This window comes from Podarcis bocagei, assembly GCF_964188305.1.
Source record: "Podarcis bocagei genome assembly, chromosome: 18".
NCBI lineage: Eukaryota > Metazoa > Chordata > Lepidosauria > Squamata > Lacertidae > Podarcis > Podarcis bocagei.
This window is the reverse complement of record NC_138144.1, coordinates 3,446,265-3,461,675: the sequence shown is the minus strand read 5'-3', so window position 1 is coordinate 3,461,675 and position 15,411 is coordinate 3,446,265. Positions and strand designations below refer to the sequence as shown.

Here is a 15,411-nt window from a genome sequence, read left to right as displayed (position 1 = left end):
AAAGAAAAGGAAGGAGATTAGTCTGCCATGACTTATTTTTGAAAAACCCATGCTGGGTCTTAGTAATCACCACATCCTTTTCCAAGGATAAGAAAGAATAATAAAATAATGATAATGATATAATAATATATATGCCCATCGCTTCGAAAATAAGACTGGGAAACGAGGGGTCTCCCTTAGCAGTATCCTGTAAGTGACTCATGAACTTATTTACACTTGAGGGAAATAAGAAGCTTACATATATACGACGTCGTTTACATTTTACTGTCATTTCAATGTTCTTGTTTTCCTCTGTTTTGTTTTTCGTTTCTCTGTATTTCTTTTCTTCCACCTTCGTTTTAATTCACTGTGAAACTTTTAATAAAATATAAATATTTAAGAAACCCAAAAACTAACAGTATCCTGCAGGAAGACTTGCTATCTAGGCAGTTCACGGCTCGCTATCCATGCTGCAGAATTTGGTTGCGGGCCACACTCATTGCAATAATCCTCAAACGCAGAGGGAAAGAGTCGAGGAAGCTGATAGGAGGCCAAAGGAGCCTCTGTTGAAAAAAACATTCCCCCTTCCGGTTCTGAAAAAGCCAACCGCTCTTGTGGCCACGGCCAGTGGACCCGACACTAAACCGTTCCGATCCCAGCCACAGGGAGAGAAGCAAAATTGTCATTTTAAAATGTAAGAGATGCATCCTTTCGGGTTTGTCTGTTCGTCTCTTTAACCCAAATGCATCCCATGTCCTAACTCTCGCTCCCGATTTCAACTCTGCGGCGCTTAGCAAAGTTTGCGCAGCAAAACTTCCATTTGCAAGAGCAGTGTACCTCTCCGCACTAGCAGTTTGGGAGCGATGGTGCCAATGCAACTTCTAAGGCTTGCTCGCGTCAACAGGCATTGGGCACCGAGATCGGCAGGGGTTAGGCCCTCTTGGTAGTTCCTCGGCCCTCAAACGCTCATGGGTTGGCAGCATGGGTTGGGGAAGGAGTTCTGTGGGGCAGCTCCTAAGCAGTGGAGCTCCTTCCTCACAGAGGTGCGCCTGCTGCCTTCAATGTACAACTTTTGGCAAATTCTCAAGACCAGGGGTCAGCAAACTTTCTCAGCAGGGGGCCGGTCCACTGTCCCTCAGACCTTGTGGGGGGCCAGACTATAATTTTTTTGGGGGGGGGATGAATGAATTCCTGTGCCCCACAAATAACCCAGATACGCATTTGAAACAAAAGCACACATTCTACTCATGTAAAAACACCAGGCAGGCCCCACCAATAACCCAGAAATAACCGCTAATCCGCTAATCCTTTAATAGCCGCTAAACCGCTAATAGCGCTAATCCGCTAAGCCGCTAATAGGGATGCTTCGCAAGACGAAAAAACCGCTAGACGAAGAGACTCGCGGAACGGATTAATTTCGTCTTGCGAGGCACCACTGTATTAAGAACACTAATAAAAAAGCGATAAAACATCAAACGTTAAAAACTTCCCTAAACAGGGCTGCCTTCAGATGTCTTCTAAAAGTCAGATAGTTGTTTATCTCCCTGACATCTGGTGGGAGGGCATTCCACAGGGCCACCACCGAGAAGGCCCTCTGCCTGGTTCCCTGTAACCTCACTTCTCACAGGGAGGGAACCGCCAGAAGGCCCTTGGAGCTGGACCTCATTGATGTTGCAGTTTGATTTCCACTTTAAAGCTGGGCAGCTTATTACCGTATTTTTCGCTCTATAAGACGCACCAGACCACAAGACGCACCTAGTTTTTGGAGGAAAACAAGAAAAAAAATATTCTGAATCTCAGAAGCCAGAACAGCAAGAGGGATCGCTGCGCAGTGAAAGCAGCAATCCCTCTTGCTGTTCTGGCTTCTTGGATAGCTGCGCAGCCTGCACTCGCTCCATAAGACGCACACACTTTCCCCCTTACTTTTTAGGATGGAAAAAGTGAGTCTTATAGAGCAAAAAATACGGTAGTTATTACGATGCTTGCCAGCTTCCTTCAAGGGTTTCCCTTTTTGAGCAAGAAATCTAAACATTTAAATGCATATATGGGTAATAATAATATAAAAAAAACCTGCCCAGTTTTCTGCTACTTGCTCACGTTGCCCTGCGACCGAATTTAAGCAAGGGACTCGGGCATATAATGTAGATATTAGGTAGCCAAATCGCATCGCAACATTCAGCTGAAAACTTACCCACGGGCTTTAAGGCCCTTGTCAAGAATGAGAGAGATTCGGAAGTCTGCAGCCGCAATAAGAAACAAGGCACAAAATTGTATTAAAAACCTACTAATTATAGCGCAAACAACACACTCCCTTGGTAACATTCCAGATAACTAATAGGCAGGCGGTGTTTCTAATTTTAGCCGCAAGTGAAGCGTTAAGACGCCACAGCCTCTTGCGAGTGAAGCATCCTTATCTCGGAACAGGTAGGGGAAACGTCTTGTGTCGTGGGAATGACGCAAGGAGGCAGGAGGGGGCCTTGGCTTTGAATCTAGCCCATCATCCTGTCCTCACAGTGGCCAGCCGGCTGCCCCCATGCAAATCCTACAAGCTGGCTCTCTCCACCTTGAGAACCAGCACAGAATACCTACATTTCATAGAATCATAGAATCATAGAGTTGGAAGAGACCACAAGGGCCATCGAGTCCAACCCCCTGCCAAGCAGGAAACATTTGTTGTTGTTTAGTCGCTTAGTCGTGTCCGCCTCTTCGTGACCCCCTGGACCAGAGCACGCCAGGCACTCCTGTCTTCCACTGCCTCCCACAGTTTGGTCAAACTCATGCTGGTAGCTTCGAGAACACTGTCCCACCATCTCGTTCTCCTTGCGCCCTCCATCTTTCCCAGGGTCTTTTCCAGGGAGTCTTCTCTTCTCATGAGGTGGCCAAAGTCTTGGAGCCTCAGCTTCAGGATCTGTCCTTCCAGTGAGCACTCAGGGCTGATTTCCTTCAGAATGGAGAGGTTGGATCTTCTTGCAGTCCATGGGACTCTCAAGAGTCTCCTCCAGCACCAGAATTCAAAAGCTTCCATTCTTCAGCGATCAGCCTTCTTGATGGTCCAGCTCTCACTTCCATACATCACTACTGGGAAAACCAGAGCTTGAACTATACGGACTTTTGTTGGCAAGGTGATGTCTCTGCTTTTGAAGATGCTGTCTAGGTACCTACATTAGCACCCACAAAATTAGCAAAGATGTATAAAACTGCTCCAAACGTATGTTGTGTAAACAGTTGAAACCATTGACAGGAAGAACAATGACAGGGATGTAACAGGGATTTTGGATACTGTGATTGTATAACAGATACGGATCACCGTAAAAGATGCAGGGATAAAATTTAGAACTGGAAACCATGGAGGGAAGGAAGGAGGTCTCAAGTTTTGAAAGAACCTTTTTTTTTTAATGTGCGAAAATGTTATGTTTATGGTGTATAACTTTATGTAAAACTAACAAAAATAATTATAATGAATAGTTGCTCCAATCCCCCCTTTAGAGCTAGCTGTTCAGGAGCGGGAGTCAAGAAAGTACCAATGTCGGTGAAGATGACTCTTTATTCAAAGAAACAAAAAACAGGCACAGGCCTAGTGGTCGCAGAAGCCCTTTCCCAGTAGGTCTTGCCCCAAAGGAACGGCTGCGAGGACCGAGAGTCCCTGCCTTCCCACCACTCTCTAAGGCTCCTCCACCGGTTCCTTCCCCAGCAGCGTACGGCTCCATCATCTTGTCTCTCTTTACTCCACCCTCTTCATACCTCTGCTGGTTCTGGGAAACCAGAGGTCAGAGGGGAACTGGTTGCATGAGGAGGAGGAGGAGACTCCCTGGAGTTTGTTGCGGCAGGAGTGGGGAGACACTCGTGCCTCTTCCCCAGCCGGCCTCATATCGTCTCCTGCCTCCCCTTCATCTCCTGTCTCCGATTCTGCACTGCTCTCTGCCACGGCCTCTTCCCGCTCACTAAACCCTGTTGTCTCTTCTGCTACCTCTTTCCAGTCTTCTTCTTCTGACCACCCATCGTTGCCCCCACCACCAATCCCCAGGCTCCGAGCCTTCTTCCATATGGGGGGGGCGTTTTCCCGGGGGTGTTCTCCAGCTGAAAATTTTGTGCTCAGGACGCCGTATTAACAACGTCGGCTGCCTGCCTCCGGTGGCAATGAGTTCCACAGGTCGTGCGGTCCCTTTTGCCTGCCTCAAATCTTTCAACGCTCAGCTTCATTGAGTTTCCTCAAGTGTTCGAGTATTAGAAGGGATAACGTTTTCTGCTCTCCAGCTACTTTCTCCGTAAAGGTAAAGGGACCCCTGACCATTAGGTCCAGTCGTGGCCGACTCTGGGGTTGCGGCGCTCATCTCACTTTACTGGCCGAGGGAGCCAGCATACAGCTTCCGTGGCCAGCAGGACTAAGCCGCTTCTGGCGAACCAGAGCAGCGCACGGAAACGCCGTTTACCTTCCCGCTGGAGCGGTACCTATTTATCTACTTGCACTGGTGTGCTTTCGAACAGCTAGGTTGGTAGGAGCAGGGACCGAGAAACGGGAGCTCACCCTGTCATTGCGGGGATTCAAACCGCCGACCTTCTGATCGGCAAGTCCTAGGCTCTGTGGCTTAACCCACAGCGCCACCCGCGCCCCTTACCTTATACAATTCCCGTCATGTCTGCTCCTATCCACCTTTTCTCTAAACGAAAAAAGAACAAAAATGCTGCGAGCTTTCCCCAATGGGGAGTTGTCCCATCCCCCTTAACCGTTTGGGCTTTCCATTTTCTGAACCTTTCCCAACTCTGCCATATCCGTTCTGAGCTGAGGCGACCAGAACTGCAAACAGGTAATCTTCTCAGTGTTGTTGAACTGCGTCTCTCCTTATCCCCTGACCGCCAGCGGAGCTTGAAAGAACCCCACAGGCAGAGACTCAGTGCAGAGACACCGCAGGCTGCCTCCTCGCTTCTCAAGTCAAGAGCATTGGCCGAATTCATTCCCCATCATCGACGGATCAGAAATTCCAGAGGCGAGGCAGAGATTTCTTGTAGGCTTTTAATTCACAGGCATTGGCCGGGGGGGGGGGGCGAGAAACACAGCTCTCCTCTACATCAAAACAGCCCTCCCCAGGCCACTCTGCCAGAACAAACTTAACCGTTCCCTGACGGAGAGGATAACACACAGCTGTCAACTTTCCCCTTTTTTTAAGGGAACTTCCCTTATTCCAAATAGGATTCCTAACAAAAAAGGGGAAAGTTGACAGCTATGGGATAACATCCCCTGTGGGGGAGGCTCGGGACTCGATTCTGCACCCCACAGGCAGTTTGAGGGGGCAGCCCCATGCCGTGGTACCCAAAAAGTGGCAAGTGGGACGATGCGGGCAGAACCAAAGCAGACAGCACCAGGCAAGGGAATTTCACCCGTATTTCTCTTCCCATGTGGTTCCTATGCTCTGCCGTTGCAAGAACGAATCCCCCAGAAGCTGCGGGGTCCTGCTCCAACCAGCCCCCAAAGGTTCGGGGGCTTGACGGGAGCTGGAGCCCAACACAGCAGCGATACCAGCCTTCAGAGTCGGCGCCAACTTGTGCCGTCCGGTGAAGGGAGGGGAAGGAAGCCTGTGGGTCAAAGCTACCATCTCCTGCCGCCACAAAACTCTCCTGGTTAAGGGCAAAGGTGCCCCTCCTCCAGAGGGCTGGCAGAGGTTTGGGGTGGCAAGCCAAGTGCCCTTTGGGGGGATCACCAAATGAGCTAAGCAGCACCAAGCCGGGAGGACGGCTTTCTTCCGTCGATTCTTCACCGTTTGGGCATTTGAAAAACAAACGGAAACAGTGGTTGCATAGAGGCAGCTGGGGCTGCTCAGAGTTCTGGGATGGAAAGGAGGAAAACAAAACCTGATGGAGGCTCGGGGCAGAGAGACCGAAGACGTTTTGCACGGTGCAATAAATTCCTCCCCACCGTTATTCACTCTGGAGGTAGCAGAGCCCGTTCTGAGCCGGATTACGGGGCGACGCAGGGCAGGGTCCCTGGAACAGCTTCCGACACGCCTTCCGGGGTCAGCTGAAGAAGTAGGTGGACTCTTTGACCTTCTCCAGGTCGAAGTCACCTGGAAGGGAAAGAAAGTGTGTAATGTTCAGAATGCAAGTAGAGGCGGGATTTACGTATAAGTGCCGGATTTACGTATAAGCTAAACAAGCTATAGACTAGGGCCCCACTCTCTTGGGGCCCACCAAAAAAATTAAAGGGAAAAAACAACCTGGATGTACATTTCCAAAATATAAGATAAAAGACAAATAAAATAAAGTAAGTCATGGGCCCCGCCTGCTAGCCTGCTCCCTAAAATATCCCTTCTTTGCTCCTTTCTATATATAGGGTGCCTAGTTCCCATTGCTCGGTCCCTGCTCCTGCCCACCTAGCAGTTCGAAAGCACACCAGTGCAAGTAGATAAATAGGTACCGCTCCGGCGGGAAGGTAAACGGCGTTTCCGTGCGCTGCTCTGGTTCGCCAGAAGCGGCTTAGTCCTGCTGGCCACATGACCCGGAAGCTGTACGCCGGCTCCCTCGGCCAATAAAGCGAGATGAGCGCCGCAACCCCAGAGTCGGCCACGACTGGTCAGGGGTCCCTTTACCTTTATCTTACATTCTGCATGGACTGCTTGCATGGCAATATGTGCAAATGGCTTGAGTTACCTATTATAAGTTACAGGGAACCAGGCAGAGGGCCTTCTCGGTGGTGGCGCCCGCCCTGTGGAACGCCCTCCCACCAGATGTCAAAGAGAACAACAACTACCAGGCTTTTAGAAGACATCTGAAGGCAGCCCTGTTTCGGGAAGCTCTTAATGTTTGATGTATTATAGTATTTTAATATTCTTTTGGAAGCCGCCCAGAGTGGCCGGGGAAGCCCAGCCAGATGGGCGGGGTATAAATAATAAATTATATTATTATTATAATTATTATATTAGGTTCATCAATTACCATGTAGCATATATTCAACACAAAAACAGCAGCAATCTGTTGTTGACAAAGGACAGCTGGACATATAAAGGGTCCCGTTACCTTCAGTAGCTTAGGGTCTCATCAAACCAAAATCCTGCCCTGATCCTGCCCTCCCATGGCAGACAACCAGCTGCCCATGGAAAACTGGCCTGAGCAGAAGAGGTTTCCCTCCCTGCGAGAAGTGAAGTTACAGGGAACCAGGCAGAGGGCCTTCTCGGTGGTGGCGCCCTCCCTGTGGAACGCCCTCCCATCAAATGTCAAAGAAATAAACAACTACCTGACTTTTAGAAGACATCTGAAGGCAGAACTGTTTTGGGAAGCTTTTAATGTTTAATAGGTTATTGTATTTTTTAGAAATAATAATAATTGATGTTGTTGTTGTTGTTGTTATTTAGGCCTGGAAGAATCTTCTCAGCTTCAAAAGCAAATTGGAAATTTGAGGACGAAATTAATGGACTATGCAGAATTGGACAAAATGACAGGAAGGATTCGAAACCTGCGGGACCAGAGATTTACAGAAGATTGGAAGAAGTATATGAATTATTTGAAGAGCAACTGTCGTCAACAAATTACGCTAGTAGGAGTACAAGAAGTTTTGTAAGGAGAAATATACGAAGCGTTGCAAAGTAGAAAAAGATAAGAGATATTGGTTATGAGTTTGAAATGTAATAGGGAAGATAAAAAATGCATACTAAGAGATTAGAGTGGAAAATTTCCAGACAGGATTGATGGAAGTCAAAATTTTGAATAAGATGCAAAAGTATGTTTAATTATTGTTGAAAATGATATGTTAAAAAACTAATAAAAAAATTATATATAAAGAAAGGAGATTTGAGGATGGGAGCAGAGAGAAGAGAAGGGAAGGGAAGGGAAGGGAAGGGAAGAGAAGAGAAGAGAAAAGAGAAGGGAAGAGAAGAGAAGGGAAGAGAAGGGAAGAGAAGGGAAGAGAAGGGAAGAGAAGAGAAGAGAAGAGACAAGACTCTGTAGAAACTGGGCAGCCAGCCACAAATCCCCTGAAGAGGGTTTGTGTACGACTACAGAGATGAACTGAGAGCAGCAACAGAACACACCAGGGAGGAGGCTGGAAGGAGGTGGAAAATGCCTTTGAAAGAAAGCTTTACACAGCGGCTTCCCGCCTCCAGAACAGCAGATGGTGATGGGAGTCTTTGGCTACGATTCAGGTGAGGTTTCTTTGGGCAGGGGGGGCGCAGATATTTGTGCCCCTTCTGCAAAAAAACAAAAACAAGAAGAAGGCGGGACCAGAACGGTTGGTCTAAACCAGGGCTGCATTGGGAGCAAACCTGTGGATTTTACACTTTGAAGGAAGGAAGGTCCCGGAAGACGCCATGCGGGATCGGGCCCATTTAGTCCCACGTCCGCGGGTGGCGCTGTGGGTTAAACCACAGAGCCTAGGACTTGCCGATCAGGAGGTCGGCGGTTCGAATCCCTGCAATGACGGAGTGAGCTCCCGTTGCTCCGTCCCTGCTCCTGCCCACCTAGCAGTTCGAAAGCACACCGGCGCAAGTAGATAAATAGGTACCACTCTGGAGGGAAGGTAAACGGTGTTTCCGTGCGCTGCTCTGGTTCGCCAGAAGCGGCTCAGTCATGCTGGCCACATGACCCGGAAGCTGTACGCCGGCTCCTTCAGCCAATAAAGCGAGATGAGCGCCGCAACCCCAGAGTCGGCCACGACTGGACCTTACCTGTTCTCACAGCGGCCGACCGGGTGGCAGGGAGTTCCGCAGCTAAACGGGCCTGTCCTGGATCTTCCAACGTCCAGGTTCGGATCCAGTGTCAGGGTGGCACATGTAACTTTTTACAAACTCCCTTGCTTGCCTTTTGTCTAAACAGGAAAGTTCCCAAACAACAGCAACCTCTCTTCGTTGGGTGCGACAGGGAGACACGCAACCCACGGTGAGGACTAGGAACCTGGCTTCGTTTGAAGCCAGTCGCCGGTCCCCTGCAGTTTTGAGCTAAAAGGCCAATTCCACGCGGGAGCCCACATAGGGGGTGAGAAAGGCCAGGCGCCCCCCGTTCGAATCTCGGCCCGAGCTGCGAAATCAGAGAAGGCAGGAATTGCGATATTGGCTGGGATGTGGAGCTGACGAGCCCGAAGCGAGTGAAATGTTACAAACCGCCCCATGAAATGCCAAGGATCGCTACCATTTGGACTACTGCAATGCGCTCTCCCTGGGGCTACCTTTGAAGGTGACCCGGAAACTGCAATTAATCCAGAATGCGGCAGCTAGACTGGGGACTGGGAGTGGCCGCCGAGACCATATAACACCGGTCCTGAGAGATCTGCATTGGCTCCCAGGACGTTTCCGAGCACAATTCAAAGTGTTAGTGCTGACCTTGAAAGCCCTAAACGGCCCAGTATACCTGAAGGAGCGTCTCCACCCCCATCGTCCAGCCCAGACACTGAGATGCAGTGCCGAGGGCCTTCTGGCGGTTCCCTCCTTACGAGAAGTGAGGTTACAGGGAACCAGGCAGAGGGCCTTCTCAGTGGTGGCACCCTCCCTTCAGATGTCAAGGAAATAAGCAGCTATCTTCTCTTTAAAAGACATCTGAAGGCAGCCCTGTTGAGGGAAGTTTTTAATATTTAATGTTGTACTGGTTTTAACACTTGAATGGAAGCTGCCCAGAGTGGCTGGGGAAACTCAGCCAGATGGGCAGGGTATAAATAATAAATTATTATTATTATTATTTAAGAGTTTGGTACGCGCGGCAGAATGCCCACTGCGTTTTTTTACGCTAATCGGGCCTTGCTTGGATCCTGGCAACAGCACAGCAGACGTGATTCTCTCTCGGTTACCAACAAACAGATGAGCCAAACAGAGAGTCGGCTGGAAGCCGAAATGAAGAGGCTTAAAAGATAAGATTAGGAAGAGTGCAGCATGGCTGGGAAGTGAGGCGATGAAGAAGGAGGGTGGAGAATTAGGCAACGCACGGGGCAGCGTTGACTGGGAGCGGCCGCCGAGACCACATAAGGGGACGACAGAGGACGAGATGGTGGGACAGTGTTCTCGAAGCTGCCAGCATGAGCTTGACCAAACTGCGGGAGGCAGTGGAAGACAGGAATGCCTGGCGTGCTCTGGTCCAGGGGGTCACGAAGAGGCGGACATGACTAAATGACTAAATAACAACAACAACAAGGTGCCTCTCTTTATCTCAACCGGCAGGGACTTCCAAAGGCTCTGCCACGCTAAATGACTGAGTTGTTTTAAAGTTAAGAAATTTCAGTGGTATTAGTATTTATAGGTATTTGTACGGTCTGGGTTCCTTCGGAGGCAGGTCCAGGGAAGAAATTTAAGGAATATACGGTGGGATTGGCCCTGGCGAGGATTGTCTGCTGACGGAAGGCTCTCCCGCCCCCCCCCCAAAAAAAGATGCCATGTGCTCATACCTTTTTTAGGGATGCTAGACAGAAGCTGAAACAGCCTCTGGTACTCATTCGCCTTCTTATCCTTCCACTCAACCCTGGAGAAGGAAAATATTATTTTCTGTAATAAAGGCGTCACCCAAATAATAACTAAACATCTTTGCAGGAAAAAACAACAACAACATGGAAATCTCCTTTGCTTTCCCCAGGAGCCATCCCTGACTTAAGGCTTAAGAACACAATCCTACAAGACTCCAGGAGGCTGTCTCCAATAGTGTATGCACCTTGGGAACTACCTGCCACTGCAAATCAGGCAGGCGCTATCCGTATTTTCTTTTCGGCATCCTCTGGCCTCGTGGAGGCGCAGGTCAATTCTGTGTCCAGGGCAGCTGTCTCCCAGCTCCATCTGGTATGCAGGATAAGACTCTCCTTGCCCACAGACTGCCTTGCCAGAGTGGTGCATGCTCTGGTTATCTCCCGCTAGGACTACTGCCATGCGCTCTACGTGGGGCTGCCTTTGAAGGTGACCCGGAAACTACAACTAATCCAGAATGCAGCAGCTAGACTGGTGACTGAGAGCGGCCACCGAGACCACATAACACTGGTCCTGAAAGACCTACATTGGCTCCCAGTACGTTTCCGAGCCCAATTCAAAGTGTTGGTGCTGACCTTTAAAGCCCTAAACGGCCTCGGTCAAGTATACCTGAAGGAGCGTCTCCACCCCCATCGTTCAGCCCGGACACTGAGGTCCAGTTCCGAGGGCCTTCTGGCAGTTCCCTCATTGCGAGAAGCAAAGCTACAGGGAACCAGGCAGAGGGCCTTCTCGGTGGTGGCACCGGCCCTGTGGAACGCCCTCCCACCAGATGTCAAAGAGAACAACAACTACCAGACTTTCAGAAGACATCTGAAGGCAGCCCTGTTTAGGGACGTTTTTAATGTTTGATGTTTTATCGTGTTTTTAATAGTCTGTTGGGAGCCGCCCAGAGCGGCTGGGGAAACCCAGCCAGATGGGCGGGGTATACATAATAAATTACTATTATTATTATTACTGGAAATTATTCCAGCAGACGAAAATATTCCATTAAATGCAACCCGTAACACTACAAAACAAAACTGTAAGATGTACTGTAAGATGAACACCAAAAGTGGGGTATGTATGTAATTATTATTATTATTATTATTATTATTATTATTATTATTATTATTATTATTATTATGTGCCTTTAAAGGGGAGATCATTATCCTAGCTTGCATTGCATCTGAAATACATTTCTACAACTGAAAGTGATAATTTTTTTGCGGGGGGCGGGGCGTAGTTTGTTGCAACTACATACAAAGTTATTCCGCAGCTCTTATCTCTGTTTGATTTTTTAAAATACTCTGAAATGGCTGCGGAGGATCTTTCGCAAAGCAGTTCAACAAACGGAAACCGATCCGATGTTTAAATAGAATATTGTATAATGCACACAGTGACTTGCAATCTTGATCACACGCAGTCTGTAGTCTGCTGGCAGCAGGAGTGCAATATGGGCATGTCTTTAAGTTAACATCTTACATTAAAAACCTGACAGTGCCAAATTATCGAAGGCTTTTCACCAAAGCCAGACTAAACGTCTTTCCTTCTGCAGTGTTGAGAGGAGTTCCCTACCAGGACAGACTTTGCTCGTGGGCTCAAGACATCGATTCCATAAAACATATTTTGTTGCACTGTGCAAAATATGAGCATGCCAGGGCTGAACTGATACTACCCTTGCTGGTACCTTTCCCGGGAAAATCAGAGGCTCGCTATGTCAGGTTCCTATTGGAAGACTGGACAAATGCTAGAACATTAGCAGTGGCGAAGTTTTTATCGGTGGTTGCAAAAACCAATGATCCCTGTATTCTGAACGAAATGCTTGTTTGTCCTGGAGGTAGGCTGTCTGAACTGTGTACAGTGGTGCCCCGCAAGACGAATGCCTCGCAAGACGGAAAACCCGCTAGACGAAAGGGTTTTCCGTTTTTGAGCTGCTTCGCAAGACGATTTTCCTTATGGGCTTGCTTTGCAAGACGAAAACGTCTTGCAAGTGTTCCGATTTTTTTCCGCTCCCCCCCCTTTTTCTAAGCCGCTAAGCTGCTAATAGCCTTTTAGCCGCTAATCCGCTAAACCTTTAATAGCCGCTAATCCACTAAGCCTTTAATAGCCGCTAATAGCCTTTTAGCCGCTAATCCGCTAAGTCTTTAATAGCCGCTAATAGCCTTTTAGCCGCTAATCCGCTAAGCCTTTAATAGCCGCTAAGCCTTTAATAGCCGCTAAACCGCTAATAGCGCTAATCCGCTAAGCCGCTAATAGGGTTGCTTCGCAAGACGAAAAAACCGCTAGACGAAGAGGCTCGCGGAACGGATTGATTTCGTCTTGCGAGGCACCACTGTATTGCTTTGTAACGATTTGTTGGGTCTCTGGACCATAATAAAGGTTGATTGATTGAAATAGAATATTTGAAGAGGAGCGGGTAAAGAAAGCGGCACACACTTACGGAACGTGGGAACAGTATTTCTGCAGCATGAACTCGGAGAGTTCCTCTAGGATGGGGTGCTTGTGGAGCTGCACAAATTGTTCGCGGCAGACCTGAAACGCAAGAGTGTGGAGACAGCTCAATTGACTAGTAAACTCTTGACCGAAGAACGGTACAGTGGTGCCCCGCAAGACGAATGCCTCGCAAGACGGAAAACTCGCTAGACGAAAGAGTTTTCCGTTTTGGAGGTGCTTCGCAAAACGAATCTCCTATGGGCTTGCTTCGCAAGACGACAATGTCTTGCGAGTTCCTGCTGGTTTTTTCCCTCCCCCCCCCTTTTCTAAGCCGCTAAGCCGCTTATCAGCTGATCCGATCAGCAGATAAGCCGCTAAAAGCCTCTAAAAGCCGCTAATAGCGCTAATCCGCTAATCCATCAATGGGCTTGCTTCGCAAGACGGAAAAAACCGCTAGACGAAGAGAATCACAGAACGGATTCTTTTCGTCTTGCGAGGCACCACTGTACACTCCTTCTATCTGGGATGGTCGTCCTCTTCCACCGAGCGCGCAGCTTCGGGAGGGACGCACATGGAGCAGTGATGGAGGAAGGGGACAGCCGCCTAGCCAGCCAGATCAGCCGACTCAACCCTGGCGATCAATGGGGTGACAGATGTCGCAGCCAGATCGCCCTCACATCCATGAAAAGCCCCAAACACGGTTCCATGGGTGATTCTGAGCCAGCTCCCTGGGACAGTCTATTGTTGTACATTGTTTCTCAATTTAGTGTTGTATATTGTTTTAATTATCTGTTTTAACCAGATTTGCACAGCAGTTTATAACGTTGTGAGTGTCCTCTATTTAAGAGGCTTCTACTCCGCAGCCTCTTACAGTTGTTTTAACTGCGTGTCTTTGTTGGCTTTTAGCTCTTATCTGTGTTAATTATTAGTTTTTTATCCATCCATTATCTGTGTTTAATCTTGTATTTTATTCGGATGTTTTATGCCTGTTTCCTTGTCCTCATTTGCCCTAACAATTATTGGTCTAAAATCCCAACTGCTATTTTATCGACTAGTAAACTCAGAGGAAACTCAAAGCAAAAATTTGCAGGAAAATGGGATGGTTATAGAAGATACGTTCAAAAATACAATAATAGTTTTGACTCCGTGCTAGCATTCGAGTGATAAAGGAACTCAAAGGAGGTGCATAACAATTAAGGATTTATTATGTTTTCAGAATGTATTAGAAAAATTATATGGAAAGGTTTATTGTTTTGTGTACATCCAAATGCAAGATAAAATATATGCAAAGGGACTTGACAGGAACTCAAAGTTGAAGAAAAGATTTTGGAAGATAAAAGGGGAAAAAATATTTACTTTCATTATTATCATTTTGTGTGCAGGTGTGGGTGTGCGGATGTCCGCACATATGTGTGTTGTTGTATTCAATGTTTGGGAGGAAATAAGACGGTAAATAACAAATAGCAAACTAAATATCGATGTATGTAATTTTTATTTCTCAATTATATTTAGTGGTAGTATGGCTGTATTGGTTTTTTGTAACATAAAATCATTCAATAAAAATTATTTTAAGAAAAAGAAAAAGAAATCATAGAATCATAGAATCATAGAGTTGGAAGAGACTACAAGGGCCATTGAGTCCAACCCCCTGCCAAGCAGGAAACACCATCAGAGCACTCCTGACATATGGTTGAAATGCAAGAGGGAGGATGACAATCGCCGCCGTTGTCCGAAATGCTAGGACTCGCGGGCGCCCGGCGAAGCCGAATATCGGGAGATTTGGGGCAGGTTAAAAGAGGAGCTCCTTCGTTAAACTGTGGAACTCGCTCTTGCACAAGGCCGAGAAAACCACTCAGCTGGATGGCTTTAAAAGAAGGCGAATTTGTGGCTGCGCTCTGCACTCCATGGTAGAAGTACAGTTGTACCTTGGTTCTCAAACTTAATCCGTTCCGGAAGTCCGTTCCAAAACCAAAAGCGTTCCAAAACCAAGACATGCATTACTGTATTTTATTATTTTGTTGGAAGCCGCCCAGAGTGGCTGGGGAAGCCCAGCCAGATAGGCGGGGTATTAATAATAATAATAATAATTATTATTATTATTATTATTATTATTATTATTATTATTATTATTATTATTATTATTTCCCATAGAAAGTAATGCAGAACGGATTAATCTGTTCCAGACTTTTAAAAACCCCTAAAACAGCAATTTAACATGATTTTTACTATCTAACGAGACCACTGAGCTCCCAGTACGTTTCCGAGCACAATTCAAAGTGTTGGTGTTGACCTTTAAAGCCCTAAACGGCCTCAAAGGCCCAGTATCCCTGAAGGAGCGTCTCCACTCCTATCGCCCAGCCCGGACACTGAGGTCCAGCTCCGAGGGCCTTCTGGCGGTTCCCTCCCTGCAAGAAGCAAAGCTACAGGGTACCAGGCAGAGGGCCTTCTCGGTGGCGGCACCCACCCTGTGGAACGCCCTCCCATCAGATGTCAAAGAGATAAACAACTACCTGACATTTAGAGGACACCTGAAGGCAGCCCTGTTCAGGGAAGTTTTTAATGTGTGACATTTTAATGTATTTTTAATCTTTGTTGG

At 47.7% G+C, this 15,411-nt stretch overlaps 1 protein-coding gene across 1 annotated transcript in view; it reads right to left on the bottom strand.

Moving 5' to 3' along the window:
• Positions 1-3,505: 3,505 nt before the first annotated feature.
• The window catches only part of POLRMT (RNA polymerase mitochondrial), a 43,462-nt gene continuing 31,556 nt past the window's right edge, over positions 3,506-15,411 (bottom strand). The window contains exons 19-21 of the mRNA XM_081177608.1: positions 12,823-12,914; positions 10,334-10,407; positions 3,506-6,038 (exon numbers count right to left, since the gene is read on the bottom strand). Of these exons, the coding sequence (XP_081033734.1) occupies positions 5,989-6,038; positions 10,334-10,407; positions 12,823-12,914 (216 nt within the window). The 3' untranslated portion in view covers positions 3,506-5,988. The remainder of the gene's footprint in view (positions 6,039-10,333; positions 10,408-12,822; positions 12,915-15,411) is intronic.